This window comes from Hoplias malabaricus, chromosome 13 (assembly GCF_029633855.1).
Source record: "Hoplias malabaricus isolate fHopMal1 chromosome 13, fHopMal1.hap1, whole genome shotgun sequence".
NCBI classification, from domain to species: Eukaryota; Metazoa; Chordata; class Actinopteri; order Characiformes; family Erythrinidae; genus Hoplias; species Hoplias malabaricus.
The window spans coordinates 27638834-27663849 of NC_089812.1; the positions used below are offsets into that span (position 1 = coordinate 27638834).

The 25016-nt window shown below is 37.9% G+C and overlaps 1 protein-coding gene across 1 annotated transcript; it reads right to left on the bottom strand.

Moving 5' to 3' along the window:
- Positions 1–714: 714 nt before the first annotated feature.
- Positions 715–24338, bottom strand: slc17a7a (solute carrier family 17 member 7a). The gene is made up of 13 exons (XM_066642062.1): positions 24245–24338; positions 12371–12623; positions 8040–8158; positions 7839–7953; positions 7198–7285; positions 6476–6562; positions 5726–5868; positions 5086–5235; positions 4635–4767; positions 4056–4166; positions 3229–3356; positions 3036–3105; positions 715–2663 (listed from the first exon to the last, which is right to left on the bottom strand). Exons 1-13 carry the CDS (start codon positions 24304–24306, stop codon positions 2374–2376), a joined length of 1749 nt encoding a protein of 582 aa, XP_066498159.1. The 5' UTR covers positions 24307–24338; the 3' UTR covers positions 715–2373.
- Positions 24339–25016: the final 678 nt, after the last annotated feature.

The following is a 25016-nucleotide window of genomic DNA, read 5'->3' on the forward strand; positions in this document are numbered from 1 at the left end:
ACCAATCGATAACGTCAGTGGACGTCCAAAACTCGTTTTATACAAGTAATTTATTTCGGGACCAATTAATAACGTCAATGGACGTCCAAAATACGTCTAATAGTCGTCTTTTCAATGTCTGTGTTTGGACGTCTTTTCAACTTTCATTTTCAACCTTAAGAGAACGTTGATTAGACGGCAGTCATTACGTTATTTCAACGTTGAATCAACGGCTAATTGTTTACTGGGGAAATATCTCACCTACCTGAAAAAAGAACAAGTACGTAGCTAATTAAATAAATTTAAAATTTTGTCCTACTTGGTAGAATATTTTGTTTTTATGCTTCCCTGACACTAGATGTCGCCAGTTGCGCAGAAAAACAGCGTTAAATATACAGCTCTCCCTCTTTGACAGATGGATGGAAGGATTATCTTAGTGATTTTAGGCAAAGATTAGAGAAGAGCAGATGCCCTCAGTGGGTGGAGAGAGAGAGAGAGAGAAAAAGAGAGGGATGGAAAATATATATTTGTAAGAACAAGGCAATGAAGCATGCATATAATCAGATGGAAAGTGCTCACCTTGAAATATTGATGCATCTGCCAGTGCTATCAATATAATCAGTCATTACATTAATTAGCATGCTTAACAAATTCAGAGATCAATCTGAAATCAGCAAACAGAGAACCATGGGATTTTTGTTTTATCAGTTTTAATTTACACAAGGAATTCTCACATGTACAATTTATACACTTGTCATTATTTTTCAAAAAAAAAAAAGCACTAGCTATTATCTTATGTATTTTTCTTAGAAATAATGAAAAAGAAGGAGAAGAGCACAGAAACAAACAAAACAACAAACAAAATGTAGAAACAACACCAAACATAAGGGGCCAGAATACCACTCAGTTCTTTTGCAATTCTGATTCAGATTTCAAAGGGTGTGCGAATGGAAGTGAATAGTATATATTTATGACAGATTTAATCTAACATCAGTTCCCTGTCCATGAACACAGGATATACGCATGTAAGTACCTGTTCATTCTTATAGATGTTCTTTAAGAACTAATACATTTGTGAGATAAAGCACATTCTTTCTGTCATAAGAAACTCTTTATTTTATTTGATGATTTGGCATTTTATCTTAAAGATGAAAACTGTGGTCCAAAAAGATGTTTTGTTATATGTTTACATCCTCAGTCATAATTATGATGTTTGCTGAGGTTTATGTATAACATATACTAGTGCTGTGACTAGCGTCCAGGAATTCTGTGACACACACCATATTGAAAATGCACTGTTCCAAAGATGGGCAGAATTACATAACCAGGGTTTTTACATCATAAACTTAAGGAACCAAACCATCATCTTGCTGGGTGGGGTTTTGAGCTGCAGGTGAAAACAGGTTAACAGGTTACGTGGAGACAGGCAGGAACCAATTTCATATTCATAGATGTGTGTATTGAATGAAGGGGAAGGAGTTGAGTTATATCTAAGCTACTTTTAAAGCATCAGAGTATTTGTGTCTTGGAACTAACCTCACAACATGTCATTTTGATGAAAAGAGATTTAATTACAAAATGTCCTTAAAACAGCAAAAGTATATCTGCAAGTGCAAAGGGCACTTTTGAATTGCCAACTGTGGTCTGAAGAGTGGGGACAAAGTGGTCAAAAAAAGAGAAAAAGGACTACAGATAATCAAGCATGTGCTCTTCAGTGCTGTGCTTAGAATGCTGTATCCTTGAATGAATATCCAAAAACAGGGAGAACAGCAGTGATGAACAGGGAAAAAACTTACTGGATGGAGAGAGTTTCAGCTATTGTCATTCCCCAAAACCACAGTTATTGCATAAATCACACACAAAAGTAACACAACCACTTTAGGTCATGTGGGCTACACATTCCCCCTTGTGATAACAACAACACTCATTCACCACAGAAAGCATGAAAACACAAGGAGTTGTGCTCAGAAAAGAAAGATACACACTTACCCTCACACACACCTGCATACACACACACACGTGCACAAACATGTATATATAAGCATTCAATACAATATTCATCTTCTTATTAAGTGCATTACTGCAACATTGGCAGAATGCCTAAAATGCTGAAAACACAGCACCATCATTGTCCAGGCTAATAGACACACACACACACACACACACACACACACACACCACCTCTTCATTACATCTCATTTGAACTTTTCAACAAATTCTCATTCATTTATTCACACATACTAATTCCCTCAGTGCCATGGTACAGTTTCACTGTCTAAACAGTAAAATCTAGCGTGTTAAAATACAGCTCATTTTACACTGGAGATTTTACTATGGACAGTTTTTTTTATACATTTTACTTTTATTTTCATTGATAAGAAATAGTTTTTGTCACTATGTAAGTTCCCTGTGTGTCTCACCTCCATAAAGATAATTATTACTCCCCGCTGGTTGGACATATTCCTCTGTTTTGTCCCAGTCTGAAACCCAACTCCCTACTCCCCCAGTCCCACCCTGGTTAGGCCCTGCTTGATTTGATTGGTTGATAGCTCCGTACTGCCCACCCGTTCTGTACAGCTCCTCTGTCTCATTGGCCAGCTCATCTTCTGCCAGAATGCCACATTTCTCCTCACTGGTGTACTCAGCATCTGCCCAGGGCTGCTTCTCTCCGGATGCAAATAAACCTGAAAAATGAGAGGGTTGAAGACATGTTAAACTACATTTCCCATGTGGCCCTTAATGTTTATCAGCTTCTGAGGCAATTAAGTTCAGTGTGAGATGTTACTGAGAGACTCTAAATGTCACACAGATTTCTGGTCTCTTTTTCTCCTGGGTTCTCATTTTCACTGATATGCACCAGGCTATCAGAGTTTTTGGAGTAATCCGAATCTGAAAGCTGCTGCAAACTGAGACTGTAAATCATGGTGGAGGAATAAAAACTCAAATATCCTAAGTTTACCTTGGAAAACATTGCTTAAATGTAGAAGAGAAGATGCAAACTTTTAATTTGCATCAGTTATGCAACACCAAAAGCAGATGAGATTAATGAAACCTACCATAGAAGACCACACCTCCATAATGTACCAGCGATGCAATGAGGAATACATACTGCCACTCTTCACGAGTCTGTAAAGAAAATACACATGAAATATACAGAAATTACAATGTGTTTGTGTGTGTGAGAGAGTGAGTGTGATTGACTGTAGGCAGGTCAGTGTGTGTTGGGGGCACGTTATTTTTAGCATGTACCTTATGTTTGGTCATGGCTCCCACTATAAGGGGGCACACCATGCCGGATAATGTGCCCACTCCATTAGAAATGCCCATCAGGATGCTGGCATAACGTGGCGCTATGTCTAGATGATTAACATTGAAACCTGTCACAAACAGAAAGCCAGGAGTGGATTCAGTTATATCCATTATAAGGTTTGAATTGAATTGAACTGAACTGAATTGAATACACTTTATTTATCCCCAAGGGGGCAGTTCATGCTGGGCCCACAGACATTACAAAACAATAGACAACAGAAAAAAACAAATATTTAAATTATTAAAAATAAGACCAATCCCAACAACTAACGAAGATTCTCATTCAGTAATCTAACGGCTTCAGGTACTAATTTATTTAGGTTGCTCTTCGTCACACAGTCCGACATCTAGGACAACGGTACTGACAACCATGAGGCAACAATGATGTAATTATTACACCCATGATGTAATTATTATGGTAAAAATGCTGTGCAATATGCACTACTCTTTAAGTTGTAAGTGAAAAACATGTGCAAAACAATGCAAAAATGTTGTTAGCTTAAAACAGCCATATATTAATCTATGTGTATTTTGCAACATTCGGCCTCATTTAGCTTCCATAACACAGTGCATAATACTGCTGCCCTCCATGCATCAGACTAGGTTTCTATTCTCTTGCAAGATTCCCAACATTATAATGACCCAATATTCTAATAGGACTAATTGTAAGTCCTCTGGATTACAGCATTTGCTAAAATGTTATGTATGCAAAAGTAAACCTTTGGGCAGGGTCAGAACCTAGTGTTGTATGTGTTCAGTATTCTTACCTGAGATAGCAAACCCACTGAAGCCAACAGCTAATACAAGGAATGATATGGCCACTCCTTTAGTGTGGGAGAAACCCACCACCAAGAGGAGAGTAGCTTCCATTCCAAATCCTGCAAAACAATATACAGACATTAACTACAAGGCTTATCAGTTTGTTTCAACAAAGTAACTGTACCTTGGGTTTAGGCTCCTCCACCTCTTATAATATGACCATGTTGGACAGTCCAGTGTTTTGTTCCGTTTCCTGTATGTATGTGTCTAGTTTTTGGAAATGTCTTTATATTTGTCTGGGTGACGGTGCAGTGGTCCAGGTGACATTCTCTTGAGCATCCAAACTGGAGCAAATTGTATTTTTATAGCTGACGTTCTGTGCGTACCTGTTCGCTGCTCTGTGAAATATCACTGAATCACTCATGCATCTGTGTCAAATGTGTGTGTGTGTGTGTGTGTATTTATCTGTTATGCCTCAGTGATTATTGCCCCAGCTGCTAAACCTGGACAAGACAGTACAAAAACACTCACACACATATTGTTTATCTCCCTCTCTCTCTCTCTCTCTCTCTCTCTGTCTCACTCACCTCCACAATTCATGAGCTTGCGGACATTTGTGGTGGTCATTAGGTTGTGTGACCTTAGGTAGTCTGCCAGCTGCCCCCCCACAGGTACCACAATGGTCATCACCAGGTGAGGGAGAGCAGACACCAACCCCACCTGAGAGAGAGAGAGAGAGAGAGAGAGAGAGAGAGAGAGAGAGATAGAGATAGAGATAGAGACAGAGAGAGAGCAAGAGATTGCTCTTAATATTTTGTAGATATTTCAGAGAATTCTCGTACAATGATACTGCCAAATGTTTAGAATGAACATCACATTTAAGCTTTGAAATGTAATTTTAAATCACAATAATTTTTATCCCATTTAGATAATTCTGTATGCTTGTGTTTTGTGTGTGTGTGTGCGTGTGTGTGTGTGTGCGTGTGTTTGTGTGTGTGTGTGTGCGCGTGTGCGCTTGTATGATGGTGTTCATTTCACCTTGCTGATCTCAAAGCCGAACACTTCCTCAAAATAGGCTGGCTGGCTGATGAGGAGCAAGTAGAATGTCCAGCTTCTGCAGAAGTTGGCCACAATAATGGCGTATACTGGCATAGAGGTGAAGAAATGACGCCAGGGCGTTTTAAATTTCTGCAGAGAACAGAAAAACAGTGGTGTCTTTTCTGTCTCATTTTCACACACAGCACATCATATACACAGCAGCAGCAAAATGAGAGAGGAGAAAATAAGCTACAGAGAGAGATAATAAAAAATTCTTTAGTGTGTGTGTCAAGGAGAAAGAAAATGTGTGGTAAAATATGCACGCATATTACATTCAGTAAAATATTGGGGCTTGTTGTACTTAACCTCTGTGGGTTGTAAACTAAAGTGTGAAAATCTGTCCAGAAACTGCCCAGTTAATGAAGATTCAGTGTAAAATATTTGCCACAAGCTTCCAATAAAACATCAAAGCTCATTTACAAGCTTCACATGTCCATGTTTAATGAAGAATGGCCAAACCATTGGCACAACATAAATGAACACACCAGAAGAAATTAGCATTTGCATCGTGTTGATTTTTCCCATTTTGTTTTTTTCTAAATCTGACCACATATAGAGAGAAAGGCTTTTAAATATGCACCTGCAGTGGATTGACCAGTCCTGCTGTCTCTCCAATTGCATCCTCAATATATTTCTTCTCTTCAGGGGTGATGGTTGGATGGGCAGCTGGACTCTCATAGGACACTAAAATCCAGAACAGGTACCACATTATCCCAAAGCTACCTGAGAAAGACAGAACAGAAAGAGAGACAGATGAGAATAAATAGGAAGCAGAAAAGGAAAAGGGAAAGTTAATCATCATTAATAATACAGCAGTTCAAGTTTCATTGACAGTGTCCAAACACTATACACCTTCATATTACTGTATGCAAAAATATTTTAAACATTGCAGAAATTTTAAAATAGACTGTTAACTCCCAGTCAATATATGGATCAGGCTATTTTCAACCCATTATGGTTGTGATGTCACACCTTGGAATACAGCTGTATACTGTATTGCTGCCCATTTATGTTGAAGCTATGCAGAATGTTGTTACGACAGACAGGCAGTAGCAGGATTATTACCACAGTAAAAGTGGTACAATGTTGTGCTGTTCCTGTCAGTAAGTAAATGTATCATTGCAGCTTTCAAAGGACACACACATCCAAAAGAGGGTGAAAGAAGGTTTATGAGGGTGGGAACTGAATGTGAATTTCACAAAAAAAAGTCCACAGACTTCACAGTTTCATATTACAAGATCATATATAGCCCCCTCAGAAAAGGTAAAAAAAAAAAGAGGCTTAAGATTTGTTTGTAGGTTTGTTGTGCCAGAACATGATTGTTACTTACCGTACACATAAAATACAGAAGACCACCCAGCATACTGCACTAACACTCCAGCTAGAGGCATTGCCACCACAGCTCCAGCATATGATCCTGATTTAGACAAGCGTACACAAATCACCATTAAAAAGGCTGCCGTCAAAGCACCGGACAGACAAAATCAAGGTAAAACTAACCTCACTGTAGTCAGAATTGTGATATACAAACACTGACTGGCAATGTAAAAGACATAAAATTGCATTAGAAAAACCACATTTGAAAGTGGATGCCTGTGTTCATGCCAATTTTAATTGCTTATCCCTGGGCTTCCCAGCCAGGGTTCATCACAGTGGGTGTGTTTGACTGTGATGGAAATGTCACAGTCATTTTAGATTCAGTTTTTCAAATATTTAACAGTATTATTTGTATACATTTTTAGTACATATTGCATTGTCAAATGTACGCATTTAAAAGAAAGGTAATATTAAGTTGCTATAAACATCCATTCACGTTACCTTAGGCTCATGTGCAGCTGCAGCTACAAACTAACCTATTGCTAATATCAAAACTACATCACCATCAAAAACAACAGCACAGTCTGCAGTTTCTTAACTATAGATCATATAAAGTTTATAATTGAAGCATAACAACAATTCACGATTCATGATTCAACAATTCATAACAACAATTCTGTCCTCTAACATTGTGCTGATAAATTGCATATTAATTATCACTGGTTGACATCTCACCACAGAAAGCTGTTGTGGCCAGTCGGCTTCTCTCAAGGGGCGGAGCCCATTTGGCCCAGATTCCATGGCATGCAGGATATGATACACCCTGAGGGTGGAGCAATAAGAAATATTAACAGATAAGCATTATACATACTAGGCCATTGATTACTGAAAGTATAAATTTCAATGGCCTTCAGAGAGAATTATTTATTTATTTAATTCTAAGTCAAAACATCCACTAAGTAAAAACCCCATTTCCAGAAAAGTTGTGACATTTTGTAAAATTCAGTCTGTGATTTGTTAATTCTCTTGAACCTTTATTTCACTCACAAAAAATATTTCCAATATTTTCACGTATACACTGTGTTTTGTAACTAAACTAAAACTTTAGAATGTAACTCTTAAAACACACTTTTTGACACAGGGTTAAAATAACAGTTAAAATTTTATAAAAAATTAATGTCACACTGTTCTGACACTTTCCCCTAGCATTATAGCTTTATATATTTTAAGCAATGGCTTCTGATAGCTGTTAATTCTTGGACATATGGGTACATGCAAATCCTTATAGTGCTAAACTGTACTCTAGATGCAGTTTACTAGATGTTTCATTTACACATATTTGCACACACACACACCCAAAAGCACAGATGGTTTACCTCCACAAGACCCTGGCATATCCTGACAATCATGACACATCCATAGTGGACTCGTGCTGCGGCTGGTATCAGCATGTTCAGGGTGGATGTGGCAACGATGGCAAAGCCAAACACTCTGAGACCATCAGAAACACAAAACATAAGAACACACATATTTACTATTTTATATTTTCATAAAAAAAATATTTGGGGACAAAGTACCTGTTGGCAGCAAATTTCTGACAGATGAATCCTCCAGGGATCTGTGTCACAATGTAACCCCAAAAAAATGATCCATGGATCATCCCCACTGTCTCTGGATCCCACGTAAACTGAGCAGCCTAGAGGTTAGAGGGACGTTGGAGGTGTGGGGGGATGACAGGGTGAGGGTGTAAAGAGAGTAAGAAAGACAAAAAATGAATGAGATAAGAGAGAATAAGTGAACAAAGTGAAAAATGAAAAAAAGCAAAAAAGCAAACTAAAAAGAGGGATAGGGGAGAGAAAGACTATTTCTAAACAATAATTATAAATTGCACAGTCAACTTCAAACATACCAAAACTACTCTTAAAACAGAGTTGCATTCTATACTACAGTGTTTATTTAAAAAATCTCTCCAGTTCTCTTAAACCACTACGTGGTGGAAAGTTTCTGTAAGTGTTCTATTAATACCGTTACTTAAAGAAATGTTCAATGCATTTAATGCTGTACACTATGTCCCTTTCCACTGCCGCTGTGTTCAATTTTTAATGACACTTATCTGCCAATGGTGTAATATTCTTTGAAATCCAACCATACCATGACTGTTCCTGCACTGTAAGCAGTTCTACAATAAAATGTAATATGAACTGGTTCCAACTATATGCCAGTGTCAGAACTGTGATTTTAAGATGCTTATCCATAGAAAGTAGTACATGGATATTCCGCTAGAGATCCATGTACTAGAAGATTTACTGAAGAAAGCATTTTCCTTTCAATAGGAACTGCAAAAGTGTACTAATGGAAACAGGTTCTATAGTCAGAAGAGACAAAAATAGAGGTCTTTGGCAACAAATCCTGAATGTGTATAAAAACATAGGCTACTCAGAAAATAACCTTACATCCTAACACTGTAAGTGTTAGGAATCATAGACCCCATTTTATATATATATATATATATCAGTGGTGGTGCCGAGGCCTACCTTAGACTAGGTCTTAGACAACCTCTAAGTTTAAAAGACACTGAAAGGGAAAAGCATTCAAAGATTCAAGCTGACTGCTGAAAAAATGAAAGAGAAAATCAAGCTACATGCTCCAACTACATAACTGTAGAGAGAGGTAAAGATTTGGGCAACAATGACAAAGCTATGAAATAGCAAATTAATCATAAATTTAACAACACCAAGTTAAAACTAGTAGGTGAAAGTTCCTGAAATTTTGTGAATTTGGCTTTTTATGTATTACTAACATCACTGCAACAATAGCTTATATGCTGCTTAATAGCTATTATGTTAAATTTATAGAACAATCTATTCAATACTACCTTTAAAATACCACCAGCTTATAAAGACTGCCAATATACCTTGACTGACACCTTAATAAAATTTCCACTTTAAAAAAATTCCAACTTTAAAAAACAGTTATTTCAATTAGATTTCCACATTAAATAAATTACCATTTTAATAACTTAGAAATGGTCGCATTATAAAGAAATACCACCTTAAAAAGCCTGTCATATTATTTTGAAGGCCATCTTAAAAAAACTCCACATTAAAAGTTTATAGGTGAAAGTTTAAGGATTTTAGAAGAAAATGTTTAGCTGAAAAAGGCCTATTCAGAAAGACACTTGAGTTCGAGTGGATTATGACTTCACCCACTGTAGCTGTCCCAATTTAAATGAATGGAGGGATATTGAAGGAGGGATAAAATGTGATGCATGAGTGCGATCAATGTGAAATCTGATGTGACAGGTCCTGGTGGGCCCAGGTCTCACCTTGTGAGATCTGTTGAAATCTCATGGTCATAGCTTGAAAATTTACTGAGTTAGAGCAGGTTGAAATTTTGGCCAATGTATTCCTATGGGAGCTTCCTTTGGAAGCTTGTATTCCGAAATCCATAATTCGTATCACTCAAAAACGGACAAGCAACCAGGGTTGCATAGGTCCTATGATCCTGTGAAGTTTTGTGGTTCCAGCTTGAAACCTGAAGGAGGAGTGGTATTTTACATTTTGACTGTAGAATAATAATAATAAGAATATGAAGAACAGTAATTCGGCTCTGACATTCCAAATTAACAACCCTTATATGAATACTAACCTGAGTACTCTAATAACAAGCTGTGAAACAGGAATATTCAAACTCAAAACCCTATGACAATGTTGTACAACTAGATGAAAGTGGCCATGTCACTTATATCTACATCAGACGTTCAGCACTAATAGCAGAATTCAAAATCCATGCCACAGTCAGAGATGCCAAGTCAGCTTTATTCACCTTAAAGAAGAGCATAAGTCTGTAAATTAGTAAATGAAATGTGAATCTATCAGCATCAAAGGAGTAAACCAGCAGCTTAAACAATCCACTATCCAAACATCATTTCATTTTTCCAATTGTATCCACTGGCTCTGAAGGTAACGTGTATAGGGTACATGGTGTAAGTGTAAAGGGTATATGTGCTTTGTTAAATGGCATGCCTACTGTAACAGTAGCCGGAATTAACCAAAGCTGATCCCTACCAAAGGTCACCCAGGGGCAAGATACAAGCCAAAACCTGCAGCCAATGGCAGGGCAGGATTTTCTTTCTGACTATATATATATATATATATATATAAAGAAAGTAATATAGAGGATATAAAAAAAATCCCAAATTTTGATCCAACTCAGGCTTTAACACATCACAGAGTCATTATCCTAAGATACAGAAAGCAAGCTAGGATTATATTTCATCCTATGTTTAGAGTTTCAAAAGGCCCATATACATTATTTTATTTGTTTTCTTGAGATCCATTTGGACAATGGTTAATGTGTGCACTAAAATAGTTTAATTAATTATTAATACATTTTTAAATTACATTTTTATTTCCTAGAATTAAGTAAGCAAACCATTTTGTATATATGAGGTTTGCCTGATCTTAGGGTAACTTGGAATGGAAGTTTATTCAAACAATTTTTCCAAGTAATATTGAAGGTTTCCTATTGGTCCATTGATAAAAACATTTTACTATGTGTATACACAGATTACTAGGATATAAAGGTGTGTATATAAGAGTGAATCAGTAAATCAGTTGTTTGCTGATGCTGTGGGTGGAGCTGTATCTGCAGTATCTATAGAGTGAAGCCAAAGCTGGGTCAGTAATGTTCAGGTGAACTGGGTCTCAGTCGCTGATAGGAGGCACTAGTGGAGTTTGGTGTGTTCTCCCTGTGTCCGTGTGGGTTTCCTCCGGATGCTCCGGTTTCCTTCCATAATCCAAAAACACACACTGGTAGGTGGATTGGTGACTCAAAGTGTCCAGAGTTATGAGTGTGTGAGTGAATGTGTGAGTGTGTGTCGTCCTGTGAAACTGCCTTGTGCCCAGTGATTCTGGGTAGGCTCCAGACCCACCACGAACCTGAACTGGATAATCGGTTACAGACTATATATGAATGACTGAACAAACGAATTAATAAATGAATTAATTAATTAACTAAAAATTATATTCTGCTGCAAAGAGAAATTTCAGAAATATTTTTTTCTCATGGGCGGCACGGTGGCGCAGCAGGTTAGTGTCGCAGTCACACAGCTCCAGGGACCTGGAGGTTGTGGGTTCGATTCCCGCTTCGGGTGACTGTCTGTGAGGAGTTGGTGTGTTCTCCCTGTGTCCGTGTGGGTTTCCTCCGGATGCTCCGGTTTCCTTCCATAATCCAAAAACACACACTGGTAGGTGGATTGGTGACTCAAAGTGTCCAGAGTTATGAGTGTGTGAGTGAATGTGTGAGTGTGTGTCGTCCTGTGAAACTGCCTTGTGCCCAGTGATTCTGGGTAGGCTCCAGACCCACCACGAACCTGAACTGGATAATCGGTTACAGACTATATATGAATGACTGAACAAACGAATTAATAAATGAATTAATTAATTAACTAAAAATTATATTCTGCTGCAAAGAGAAATTTCAGAAATATTTTTTTCTCATGGGCGGCACGGTGGCGCAGCAGGTTAGTGTCGCAGTCACACAGCTCCAGGGACCTGGAGGTTGTGGGTTCGATTCCCGCTTCGGGTGACTGTCTGTGAGGAGTTGGTGTGTTCTCCCCGTGTCCGCGTGGGTTTCCTCCGGGTGCTCCGGTTTCCTCCGGGTGCTCCGGTTTCCTCCCACAGTCCAAAAACACACGTTGGTAGGTTGATTGGCGACTCAAAAAGTGACCCTAGGTGTGAGTGAATGTGTGAGTGTGTGTGTTGCCCTGTGAAGGACTGGCGTCCCCTCCAGGGTGTATTCCTGCCTTGCGCCCGATGATTCCATGTAGGCTCTGGACCCACCGTGACCCTGAATTGGATAAGCGGTGGATTTTTTTCTCATGGCTCTTTATTGATGTTGCCCTCACCTCTATGATGGGTTTCTTTCCACGGAACACAGTGTGCTCGTTGACCATGCTGACAATGGCCACTCCCAAATTGCATCGGATGCCGAACGAGATGCAGAAGCCGAGGCCAGAAAGGATGGCAATAATGTAGCGGCGCGGCAAGCCAAAGCAAGTGCAGTCAACGATGGGCAGCTCCTTCTCCTCCACCAGCTCTGGTCTTCCCTCTGCAGACAGCTCAATCGTCTCGCCATTCTCCTGACGCTTTTCAAGGATTCTGCAGGAAGATGTTTGGGATGACCATAAGTTTTATTCATAAATAATGTTTAAATCTGTTTTCTTGTTTGAATCATTAAATCATTGTTTTATTAGGAACACTTTGCAATTTACTTATATATTTTTCCTTGTGGATATCTCAACAAATTAACCAACAAAACATATTCAATAATACAACTACAACTTCCTACTCATATTTCCTTCCCATGCACTCTTTGTGATTTTGTTCTGGAGCAAGTTCCAGAACAAAATCACAAAGAGTGCTTGGGAAGGAAATACGAGTAGGAAGTTGTAGTTGTATTATTGAATATGTTTTGTTGGTTAATTTGTTGAGATATCCACAAAAGTGTCTTGAAAACTAAAGATTTCAGACAATAAACCTGACGGTAGGGCAAGAGGATAACTGTATACAATTCATCTATATCTAAATTACTGCTTTAAAAATCAAAACCCAACAGCACATCATGTTTCTGGAACCACAACAAAAGCTCATGTTGGGACCTGCTCAAACAGAGAAAATGAGAGAGAGAAAGTAAGAGAGAGAGAGAGAGGAAGGGAGGGTGAGGTAGGTGTCTCTGTGGATATCAGAACATGGGCGTTAAGCAGAGACCATCTGTGTACCCACCTCACTGCACACACACACACACACACACACACAAGCCAGTGCACAGGTAACTTTGGCGTATGGAAAATTAACACACATCAGGTGTAAATGTTTATCTGACCACAGAGAAAATCAAGTTCAGTGGCTTCACCCTGCATTTCTTGTTTTATGCCACAGAAACATGAAACTATACGTACAATCCACAAAGAAAGAACAGAGCAATTTCCTTTTAATTAATGTGAATAAAATAAATACAATTTCTTTATTTACTTGTTCTTGTTATGTCAGTGACACAGTATTACATTGGGCCATACACAGTCTGAGCTGATATCTATTTTTCTAATTCTTAATCATGTAGGGTGAGTTATTCTAAACCTGTCACAAAGACTTATTATGTATGTTTTAAACATTTTGTAAAACTTAACTGTAGTTCATTGCTTATTAGTTGTTGTCCGTAATTGTAAAAACGTTTAGTCAATTTAACCCTCAAAATTGTGAAAACTTTGAAGAAAAAAATAAGGAAACCTTTTATAAAACTCACTTAAACAATAACTATCACATAGCAGTGAGGTTTATTCACAAAAGGACTTAAGTGAGCATGGCTGCAAGTTTTCATTCCTAATAAAATCAAAACATACTTATGACTTTCTTCACTTTCTTGTTGCAGCACGTGACATTGGTTGATGGTAAACTTCCTTTAGTTATATTCTGAACAATTAAAATTAATGAAAGGGTGTTGTAAAATTCTTAAGTTAATTAAACAGTAGGTGTTTTTGAATTTACTAAGGAGAGAAGTATGCTCATACTTTGAAATACATGTTTTATTAGGAGAGGCTTTCAAGTCCAGCAACTGGTGAAAAAAGTGATGATTGATTGATTCCTCATTCCTTACCACTTACCCTCTTGTGTCCTAACTCCTCCCACCCTGAATGTTTAAGCATATCTCCTAGGACTATTTAACTAGGAAATCTAATTAAAATATTAAAGCAATGTGATCCCTTATTTATCGTTTTCTAACTTTACATTCAGTGTTTTAATATGTATTTTTTCAATTGTAAACTCCAATGCATGCTCCAGCACTATATAAACATTAAAATATAAGCACAGATTTCACCAATACTACACCACAATTCATGATTTAATCCCCCAACCCGTCCCTCTACCTCACATTCCCTATCCCTCATAATCCCTTCAACCTGAAACAACACGCAATCATAGAGGGATAGTGACACCAGAGACATATTTCTATGTTTGCTCTGTGTGTGTGTATGTGTGTGTGTGTGTGTGTGTGTGTGTGTGTGTGTGTGTGAGAGAGAGAGAGAGAGAGAGAGAGAGAGAGAGATTTGTATCTTCAAATACAGTAAACTGTTTATAGGTTAGTAGTGATTAGTTGTAGAAGATGCATGTCCAATTCATGTCCAGTTCCATGTGTAAGTGAGGAATACAGCCTAAAGCTCCCGCCCACCACTTCCACCCCTTTCTCCCTCTCTGGACATTCGCACTTTGGTTCTCAGATAATCTGTAACCCCACCCTCAGATTAGGATTAAAGAAATTATTCACTTCCGGAAATGAGCGGCAATGTGACAGAGATGGAAAGGATGCGTAATGGGTGTCTACACTTAATTTATATTTATTTTCTTTTTACTTTTTTTTTTTTTTTCAATTGTGGGTTAAACAGTGAAATGTTTAAATGGTATCCTTAGTGTGGGCCCAGAGGCATACATGCTTAGGAAGGAAAAGGCTTATGGTAAAATTTTTAGGAAGTATTAAAAAATGTAACATTCTGAACTTACCACAAGAATTCCAGCCAAAATATTCAATAACTTCAACGTTGGTCAAACATAGAGAATTCCATTAATTCATTCATTCATTATCTGTAACCACTTATCCAGTTCAGGGTTGTGGTGGGTCCAGAGCCTACCTGGAATCACTGGGCGCAAGGCAGGAACTCACCCTGGAGGGGGCGCCAGTCCTTCACAGGGCGACACACACTCACTCACACACTCACACTTATGAACACTTTTGAGTTGCCAATCTATCTACAAATGTGTGTTTTTGGACTTTCCTCTTCTAAATTATATATTAGTGGGCTCATTTAAACAATATGCATTATTATTCCAATTTTAACAATATTGATACACCTATTCCATTCAATATTTAGCCCTAAATATAGATTATATATAAGAATATATGACAGATTATTTAAAATCTGTTATGGCTTGCATTAGAAAAGTCTTCATGACAGGAAACGACAAGATATATGTTAATGATGATGGTTTTTAGATGTTACTAAATGCGAACACCACATTTTAAAGGAACATGGCAGCGATGGGAACCAGGCATTTGTGTAAAAATACTCTTAGTTTTAACCTAACACCTGTTAGAGGGCCACCGTATATTTATACTCGTCAGAAAGTAACGGCAAATGTGTCCGTGTATTCGCGTCTTTATAGGCACAGATGAGATGACATTCTGTTTTGTTTTAGAGCAGAAAACTGAAGTCTCACAGAAACGCTTCTGTACATGAAGAAGAGTTTAAGATAAATTACCTTAAAAACTATTAGTACATTTTTGTTCGAGGCTCTAGAAAAATACTGCAATGTTGAGCGGAGCTACTGAATAATGTTAGAGCAGGAGTGATGTAAAAAAGCGAACCGTGTCCCAATTGTACTCAGCTCCCTGACCTGACCCCTTGAACACTAGAACCCTCGCGCCCCTTTTTCTCACCTGCAACGTCATCAAAATTGTACACGGAAGGGCTTTATTGCGCAGGGCAAGAATTGGGTCGGGGAAAGCCTGCTGACAGCAAAATCCCGGATATTCTGAAATCCCGGCCTACCGCCATTTAGGTCCCAGGAAGAGGATGTGCTGCGAAAAGACGACCCTATTGTAGGTTAATTATTGGACTATGTATTTCAAATCAATTTATTTATTATTATAATAAACTGCAGCATCATTAAAATAGATTTTTTTTCTGGAAAATAAAATCTAAATAATGCAGTACATAGAAAAGTGTGTCACAAAAATGTATTACAGTGTTATATTTTTATTGCCCTTTATTGCCCATGAGTGATATGTAAATGTTTGTATGCAGCAATATATAGGGCTCCCTTGCTTGCACTGGTGATTCTCCCTTTGGTTTAAATTTTCCTAATTCAGTGTTTTCCCTGTGCTTCGTTTGCTGAATCATGTATTAAGAAACGAAATTGTAATTAAGTCTAAGGCTTGTTAAAGACAGATTGTAAGACAATTGCAGCACATATGTTACCTGCTAATGAGAATGACTGTGGGCTACAATTAGCACACATTTTTACAATGTATTCTTTGTCTGTGTGTGTGTGTGTGTGTGAGAGAGAGAGAGAGAGTGAGAGAGAGAGGGAGAGAGAGAGAGAGAGAGAGAGAGTTTACGAGTGGGGGTAGAGGGTTCTTGAGTGTGTGTTTCTTCATGATTCACCATGTGTGCACAGGGAGATGAAAAAATCTCGGATTACAGATTATGTACTTGTGAGTCTTCATCTGCTACAGGAAGCATGCTGCATGCTTCATCTTATCTCTTTCATTCTGTATCCCACCATAAAACTACAAAACAGCTGTGTTCATAGCCTTTTTAAACCAATTTTCCCTCTAATTTAAGCATTGGCACTTTCTTCCATTAGCTGGTACTCCTCAAACACAAGACACTATCAAGAAGGATGAAGGTTAAAATAAGCTTTGCCAGAGAGATTTGAAACATCACCTCTTTTATTCTAACTGCTGCTAAAACAATATCTTTGGGTATTTCATAAACAGAGAGAGAGAGAGAGAGAGAGAGAGAGAGAGAGAGAGAGAGAGAGAGAGAGAGAGAGAGAGAGAATCCCACTGAACTTGTGATTTTCCAGTGCCAGCAAATAGCCCTACTGGACTGCTCCATGCTGCTGCTACAATCTGTGACATACTGTTAGTGCACAAACACAAACCCACACACACGTTGCTTTCTCCTGAGACACTAATGCCATGCCATTAATTAAGATAAAAGCAGGAAGTCTATTTTAATGAAAAATAAATTAGTTTTACATTCGCATTTGTATGTGATTTATTTGTTCTGTGCAGAATCAAAACCTATAGAAATAATATGACATTAATGAAAATAATGAGAAATCTATAGCTGTGTTGTTTTTTGGCAATGTTTGTGAACATGACAATTTGATATTAACTCCACTGGTCACTCATTTTTAGTATGTTAAAATGTATGTTAATATTAAAGGTATACCATGAAGTTAACATTTACCCATGTAATGTTCAATATAGATTTATTCAGTAATCAAGTTTAATAGTATAACAGAGCTGCAAGGGCAGGTCTAATCTTGCAAAAATTAGGTCGCTATGGCAACGAAAACAACGCAGCGTCATTAGCACAACAGTAGCGCTAGTGAGAAACTTTGTGAATAAACCCTTAGCATGACCTCGATTTTGAAAGCTAGGCAGCCAGTGACAAACTGTACTTAAAATATGGAGAACACACACAAACACACTCTGCCCCTGAGACACTGCAGTGAGGACCCGTGGTCTACACTGCTCCAGTACACCAAACACTGACCAGCCAAAAAACACCTCTCAGTGGAGGGCAGCTGGACCGCCTGCATTTCTAGAGGCTTGAATGCCAGCAGCCACTGGCGGTAAGGTTGGAGTGATGCTGCAATGCATTTCTGGGAAACTCATTCCTCCTATACAATGTCCAGGTGCATAAGTGCATCAGTTATAATGCCATTATCTTTATTACAACTGTCCCCCTCCAATTCCAATGAGACCTAGAGGCTTAAAGCAATAGAAGGCAGTGTCTTTACCTTGGAGAGTGGCATAAATATATTGCTAACTCTGGTTCTACAGTAGACCTGACATCATGTTAGCTGAATGATGTCCCACCCAACTAAAATCCAACAGAAAAAAAACTGCAGAAAATAACTTTCAAAAATCTCTCAAAAGAAATAAATGCCTTCATCATTCTCTCTGCATCATTTCAGAGCAAATGTGTCGTAAACACAGATCATGTTTAGCAGAAAAAAATATGAAAAGAGATATTATCCACTATGTACCCCACCTACATGTCCAGTAGGGGTAGGTGTACAACACCTGTTTTATAAAGCGAACAAAGTGTTTTTGAAATGACTGGTGACTCTGTAAGTCTCTCTCTCTCTCTCTCTCTCACACACACACACACACACACACACACACACAAGCAGTTCCTTTTAATCCCACAGTAAGAGGATGAGGCCTGAGCGGTAAAAAATTACATAATCCCACTGTCCTCTCTCTCTCTATCTCTCCATCCATTCATCCATCCATATTACCATTACGCTGTTCCTTTGCTCCACTAATGAACCCTGTCAACCTGTAACACTCAGTTTTAATCTACAGTGATCAGTTTGGCAGGTAAACACCTATTGACCTTCTTCACTAACCTACATCTCTGCCCTGTGAAGGGAATATTGTGGCCACTGGTGGTAAAATTGAAAAAGGTATATATTTCTCCTTCCTTTCCTGATCTCACTCCATTGCATTACCTTGAACTTTACCTTACACCTTACGGTCTTTCTGTCTTCACTGTTTCTTTTGCTCTCTTGTCTTTCCTTTTTCTCTTCTCTCCCTCCTGTCTCTTACTCATCCTCTATTGCTTTCTTGACTCTTTCTGTCTTTAATTTACTCACATTTTGCATCTTTCTCTTAATAGTTTTCCCTTTCAATATATTTCGCTCTCTCTCTCTCTCTCTCTCTCTCTCTCTCTCTCTCTCTCTCTCTCTCTCTCTCTCTCTCTCTCTCTCTCTCTCTCTCTCTCGCTATTTTTTTTCTCTATCTATATTTTATACTGAATCAACCACCCCCCCCCTTACCTCCAGTGAACAGATTGGGTCTCAGTGGGACTGTGTCACCCAGGGAGAGACCCCCACTCCTCACACACACACACACACACACACACACACACACACACACACACACAGATAAAAATATTTCCTAACAACATGACCTTCACATGCGTCAGATAAGCAACATTTCCAACCCACAGAATCTTCAAAAAATAAATTATTAATTTGCAGATGAACAGTGGAGTAATCAGTGATTATTGTGGTTAAACATCTTATTTCAAAGCTTTAATATTCCACAGTATGTTTACTACATTTTTAATTGGCTTGCAAATGCATTACTTTATAGCAACTGCTGTGACTTTGGAATTATTTAAAGAAGCCCCTTACTGACACTTGAAAAAATACCATTTAGTAAATCATTGTCTCATTATCACAAGGTCGCAAATAATTATGACACGTTAAGTTCCCCTTATTAAAATCTTTCACTGCGGTGGTACCTTCAAAGGTGCAGTTCTTTACCTTCAGGTTTTGTAGGCAGAACATGAATCGTAGGCTTTAATAACATTTAGTTCCATAAGATATCTATGTATGGATGACAGAAGGAGACAGGGAAAATAGATAGAGGGATAAAGAATTAATGTGAGGGAGAGGAGGGATAGTGGCAGGAGAGAATATGAAGATGAAGATGCAGTTTTGAGGGATGTAGGGAGAGGTAGAGAAGTGTAAATGATGGAGAGAGAGAGAGTGTGTGTGTGTGTGTGTGTGCGTGTGTGAATGCAGGTGTGAGGTGTATAGATGTGAGAACTTGCAGAGTGTAACAGTAGGAGCAGAAGAGGCTTTAAATGATTAATCAGCTGCTGACAGTACTGCTCTCTATAATGCAGTTTCATCATGAACACACACACACACACACAGTTGTGTGCAAAAGTCAGAGATTTCTATTCAGTTATTTAATTTCCAGTCAAATGTTTCACATATGAGTATTTCTAAACATAGATATGGTGATTTACAGACACTTCAGTGTATTTTAATCCTTTGTTTTTGCAAAATATAATCAGATGAATTTATCATTCTAATTATGCAAGTAAAATAGTTGCCATCAATTTTCTAAAACAATACCTTTTTAAATTTTAAAACTGATTTAAAACAAATAAAACAAATAAAAATAATGTATTCAAACTATGATTGTGTGATTGACTTTCTTTTGGTGAACATCAGTTGACAAGTGACGTAGTACCCAAGCATGAACAAATGTCCAGGAAATGCCCAAGACAAAGATGAAAAATGGTGAATTTACATTTTAAGCACAAGATATTCGTATTTTTTGCATTGGGAAATTGAAAACAGAATAGTTCACATAATAAACCAAGAACTAAATGTAATACCAAATTGCTTGACAAGCAATTCACAATTTGCTTCCATTCATTTCTGAATTCCTTTCAGTTTTTCAAAGAAATCTTCAGGGATACTTCTGCACTCTTCTGAGAGGTTACATTTTTGTCTTCTAAAAACTTCCCTAACTCATTAATTTTGAGATCTGTGGCCACCAGCAGCTTTTAGATATGCATTTTTTTTTCTCAGTGATGATTTCTTTGCAGATTCACATGCTTTAAAATGTATGATTAGTTTCTCAAATGGAAGAAACATCAATGAGCAATGAGATTTTCCTGAAGCAATATTTTTTCTGAAGCAGTCATTTTTAATAATTTGGTTTTCTCTGATTATCTATGACTTTCACATAAAAAATAATCTCAGATCAGAAATATCTGATAAATGTAATTACCTCATCACTAAGGTAATCACTAAGCCCAGTATACATATAAACACCTTTAACTACAGTTTTACAACTATATCCTCCCTGATGAAGCCACTCAGGATGGGGCAGGAAAAAAAGAGTGTATGTTTGTTTATACACTAAATGCCCAAAGGTATGGAGACACCTACTCATGCCTACTCATGATTTCTTCTTAAAAATAGGGGTAGTAACAAGTTTGTTTTTGCAGTGTTTGTTTTCTACTCTTCTGAGAAGGCTTTACGTAAGCCGATGGAATGTTGCTGCTTAAATTCAGGTACAAGAGCATCAATGAGGTCATCCCGAAACTGAATGATTAATTCAGGATCACTAAAAGCACTCCAACTGATCCCAGAGTTGTGCACGTCATTCCTCACACTTATCCCAGAGGTTTGTTCTTCAGTATTCTAACTGACCCTAAAGGTGAGCATTTAGAGAGTCATCACTCAAATTCCTCCCAAAAAGATCATCATCACTCCAACTCATCTCAGAAGTGTTCAGTGGAGCTCAATTGTCCCAACTCATCCCAAACAATGTTTACAAGACTAAAAATCATCCCAAGTGTAGTTTTATCTTTTTTATCTATTTCCAGCTGACTTCAAAGATATTCACTGGATTAATTATCCCAAATGGTGCTTCATATTACTGTGACATAACTTTATCTTAACCACTCCCATGCTTAATTACTGCAGTCAATCTAAGACGGAGCATCAACAATCAATTTTGTTTTCAGAGCTTTATCAGTCCAGCTCATGGCAATCAGATCTTTATCAATCCAGTTGTTTCCAAATGAAGGCTCATTATTCCAACTCATTCCAATAGTGCTGCAACACTCCAGTTAATCCAAAATAGTGCAACACCTTTCAGGTGATGCTTCAATACCCAAACTAGTGTATTATTCCAAATTGTGCTAAATCAGTCCATTTAATCCCAAATGATCATTAACCCCAACTCATCCCAAATGATGCAATATACGGGCTTTTTCCACCCATATTTCTTTCTCATTCAAAGTATTCCAAATTCTAATTCACCACTCACCCCCTCATTCCAAATAGTGGAAATCTTCCCAAAGGGAAAATTATCCCCCAAATGGTTCTCCAGCAACCCCCACTGTTCCCAAAGGGTGCTTAATCCCCCAAGTCATTCCAAATGGTGCTTCATCATTGCAAGTCATCCCAAAGGGAACCTAATCCACTCGAGTCATCCCGAATGGTGTCTGATCCCTTCAGATAATTCCAAACATCCAGTTTCATCACCCCATTCCATGCCAAATGGTGCTGAATAACTGCAACTTATACAAAGTTGTGCTTAATAGCCCCACTTGATCCTGAATGGATTTTCCCAGCACTCCAATCCCACATAATGTATCACTCACTATCCAAGTCCTCCCAATTTGAACACTAGGCTCAATGCTAGACAGCATGAGCATTTATTTGTGAACATAACAGAACTTGGCAGTTAGTGTTCTACTCCAAGCATGTTGAACATGCATTGTGTTAGTGTTAGAGGAATAATGTTCTGGCCTTGGCCTTCTCAATTTCATGAAACTAGGGGAGACTGTGCTAATGGGTGGGCAATGACTAAAACTGGGGGAATATTGTTTATCCTCTCTTTATTTCTCTCACTGTGTGTGTGTGTGTGTGTGTGTGTGTGTGTGTGTGTGTGTGTGTGTGTGTGTGTGTGTGCGTTGAGAGGGTGCACTCAGTTTAATCCGAGTCTCATTGGTCATTTCATCTGCGTCACGTGCAGCAACGTGAATGAACCCAAAAGTCATGTGCTTTATGCCTTTAATCCTAGTGCGATTTTCCTGCGGGTGGAGCCGCGGGTGTGGCAATGTGGAGGAAGGGCAGGAAACAGCTGGGCAGCTCTTCTCTCTCTCTCTCTCTCTCTCTCTCTCTCTCTCTCTCTCTCTCTCTGTGTGTGTATGTTAATGATGAGCTTTAGAGGGGAGATTTCAATATGGAGATGCTATGGCAAATCCCATAAGAGCATGAGCTGAAATATTTATCTTTTTTTTTTTTATTATTGCATTATTTTTAGTTCATGTTCTTTTAGAAAAGATTTTTGTCTGCAATAACTGTACCTCGTTTACAGAACGATACTTTTGCTTCTTTGCCAAGTTTATTGAGGATCATACATTTGCTTTCATTATTGAAATAAAGCATTTCCAATATCTAAATATTGCAAAATGGAATATTCCATAGAAATTAATTCCCAGAAAAATGAGGTGAAATGTCTGGGTAAGTAGTGCTACCTGTTTTTCAGGTAAAAATGATGTCACTCTTTGATGAGCTATAAACAGCACCCAGAGACACTCTGTTCAGCACCAGATTAATCTCATCCTCATAGAAATGCTGAATATTTTTAGCCTTGAATATTTTTATTCAATTCAACTTCGAATTACTATTTCTATTAAAAAGATAATTGTCAGTATTTCAATTTTGATGTTTATATTAATGGATTCTAGTAATTGAGCCTATTTATGTTTAAAGTGAAACTGACTATGTTTCTTTTATACTTTTCATTGATGATTATATTATTACTACTTTGAAATATTTTTTCTGTTTTAAATAGTAATTAACATTATTAAAGTCTCACTAGTCAAAAATGATATTTATTTTATGTGGTATCAATCAAACATAGTTTGATAGTCTAATCCTGCTCATTACTTCAGAAGATGAACGGTTCCCTTAAATAAACTCACGAGTCTAAATAACTAAAAGAATAACAACAACAAAAATTAACAAAATAAATTATATATATTTTGCTCAGCAATTTTAATTCCTTCTGGAGATAAGTCATTGGATGCTATAGAATGATTTCATTAGTGAAAACGGAAGTGCAATAAGCCAGAACACTTGATTAAGAACAGTTCACAATATCTGCCTGGACCAATAAATCTTCTCAACCGGTCAGTGAGTGAGAGGTTATGAAACAACAGCCAAGAGTGTTTCTGATCAACACTATATCAAAATATGGGCTTCAACCTCCAATAACTCCAAAAGAATAATATCAATTTTAAGCTTAGATTTCATTATAATTCAGTCACTGAAATCCACAAAGTAATACATCATTGTGGGAATTCTTTCTTTAAAGAAGCCCAGTGGAGCCCCAGATGTTCTCTAGTGCTTAATCCTTAGAGAATATCTTTGTCATTACACAAAAGTACATTTGAACTCTGAACACTCTATATGTGATGGGAATAAAGTGTAGCACAGACCATCTAGTTTCTCCATCCTAACTTAACACGCCTTTTCACAAGTTCCCTAAAGAGACTATTATGGGTTGATGACTAGAATATCTTGTGTTAGAGAAGTAGATACACAACAGTGGGCAACACAAAAAGGAATCAAGGAGACAAATTGTGTAAAGTCACTGTTCTTACCTGTGAAACTTCCCTAAGGTTTTTGCTGCAGCAGCCTTAAAGCGATCTGGACGGATCTCCATCCTCACGACTCCTAGACCCGGCCAGAATGCTACTGTCCTGCACTGTCTGTCTGTCTCTCTCTCTCTCTCTCTCTCTCTCTCTCTCTCTCTCTCTCTCTCTCTCTCTCTCTACCTCCCTCTCTGTCAAACTACCCCTCCTTGTCTGCCCTTTCACACATCTCTCTCCCTCTTACTCCTAACAAACTACCCCCGCCTGCCTCTCTCTCTCTCTCCTCTCTCTCTCTCTCTCTCTCTCCTGAACTGTGTTGAGTTTCATTCACAGGAAGTGAATAACTATGATTTTCCCTCTTATTGGGTTGCATCACATTTGTGTTCATGAGTGTTGTTGCTTATTATTGTTTAAGCACATAATACATAAATTTTTATTTGAAATTAGTCTCTAAATTTTAAAATAGTATTTTCATCAAAACTCAATACAGAGCCACAATACTGTCCCCGACAGGTGCACTTTAAATCCGCTCCACGGACGCGAAGATGGTAAATGTATCAGCGCCATCTTGTGTTCTGCTATGTAACAGCAGCCATTAATTAATTTGCTTTTTATGAATTATGATTACCCTGTTATATTAATTGTGACTGGGTTAATACCAGTCAAAGATTTGGCCTGGCTGTTTCCCCCAAAATTTTAAGGTAAAATGTTGACTTTATTATGTTCATTCATTAATTTCCTGTGTCCTGCTTCATCCTGTTCAGGTTTGTGGTGTGTCCCT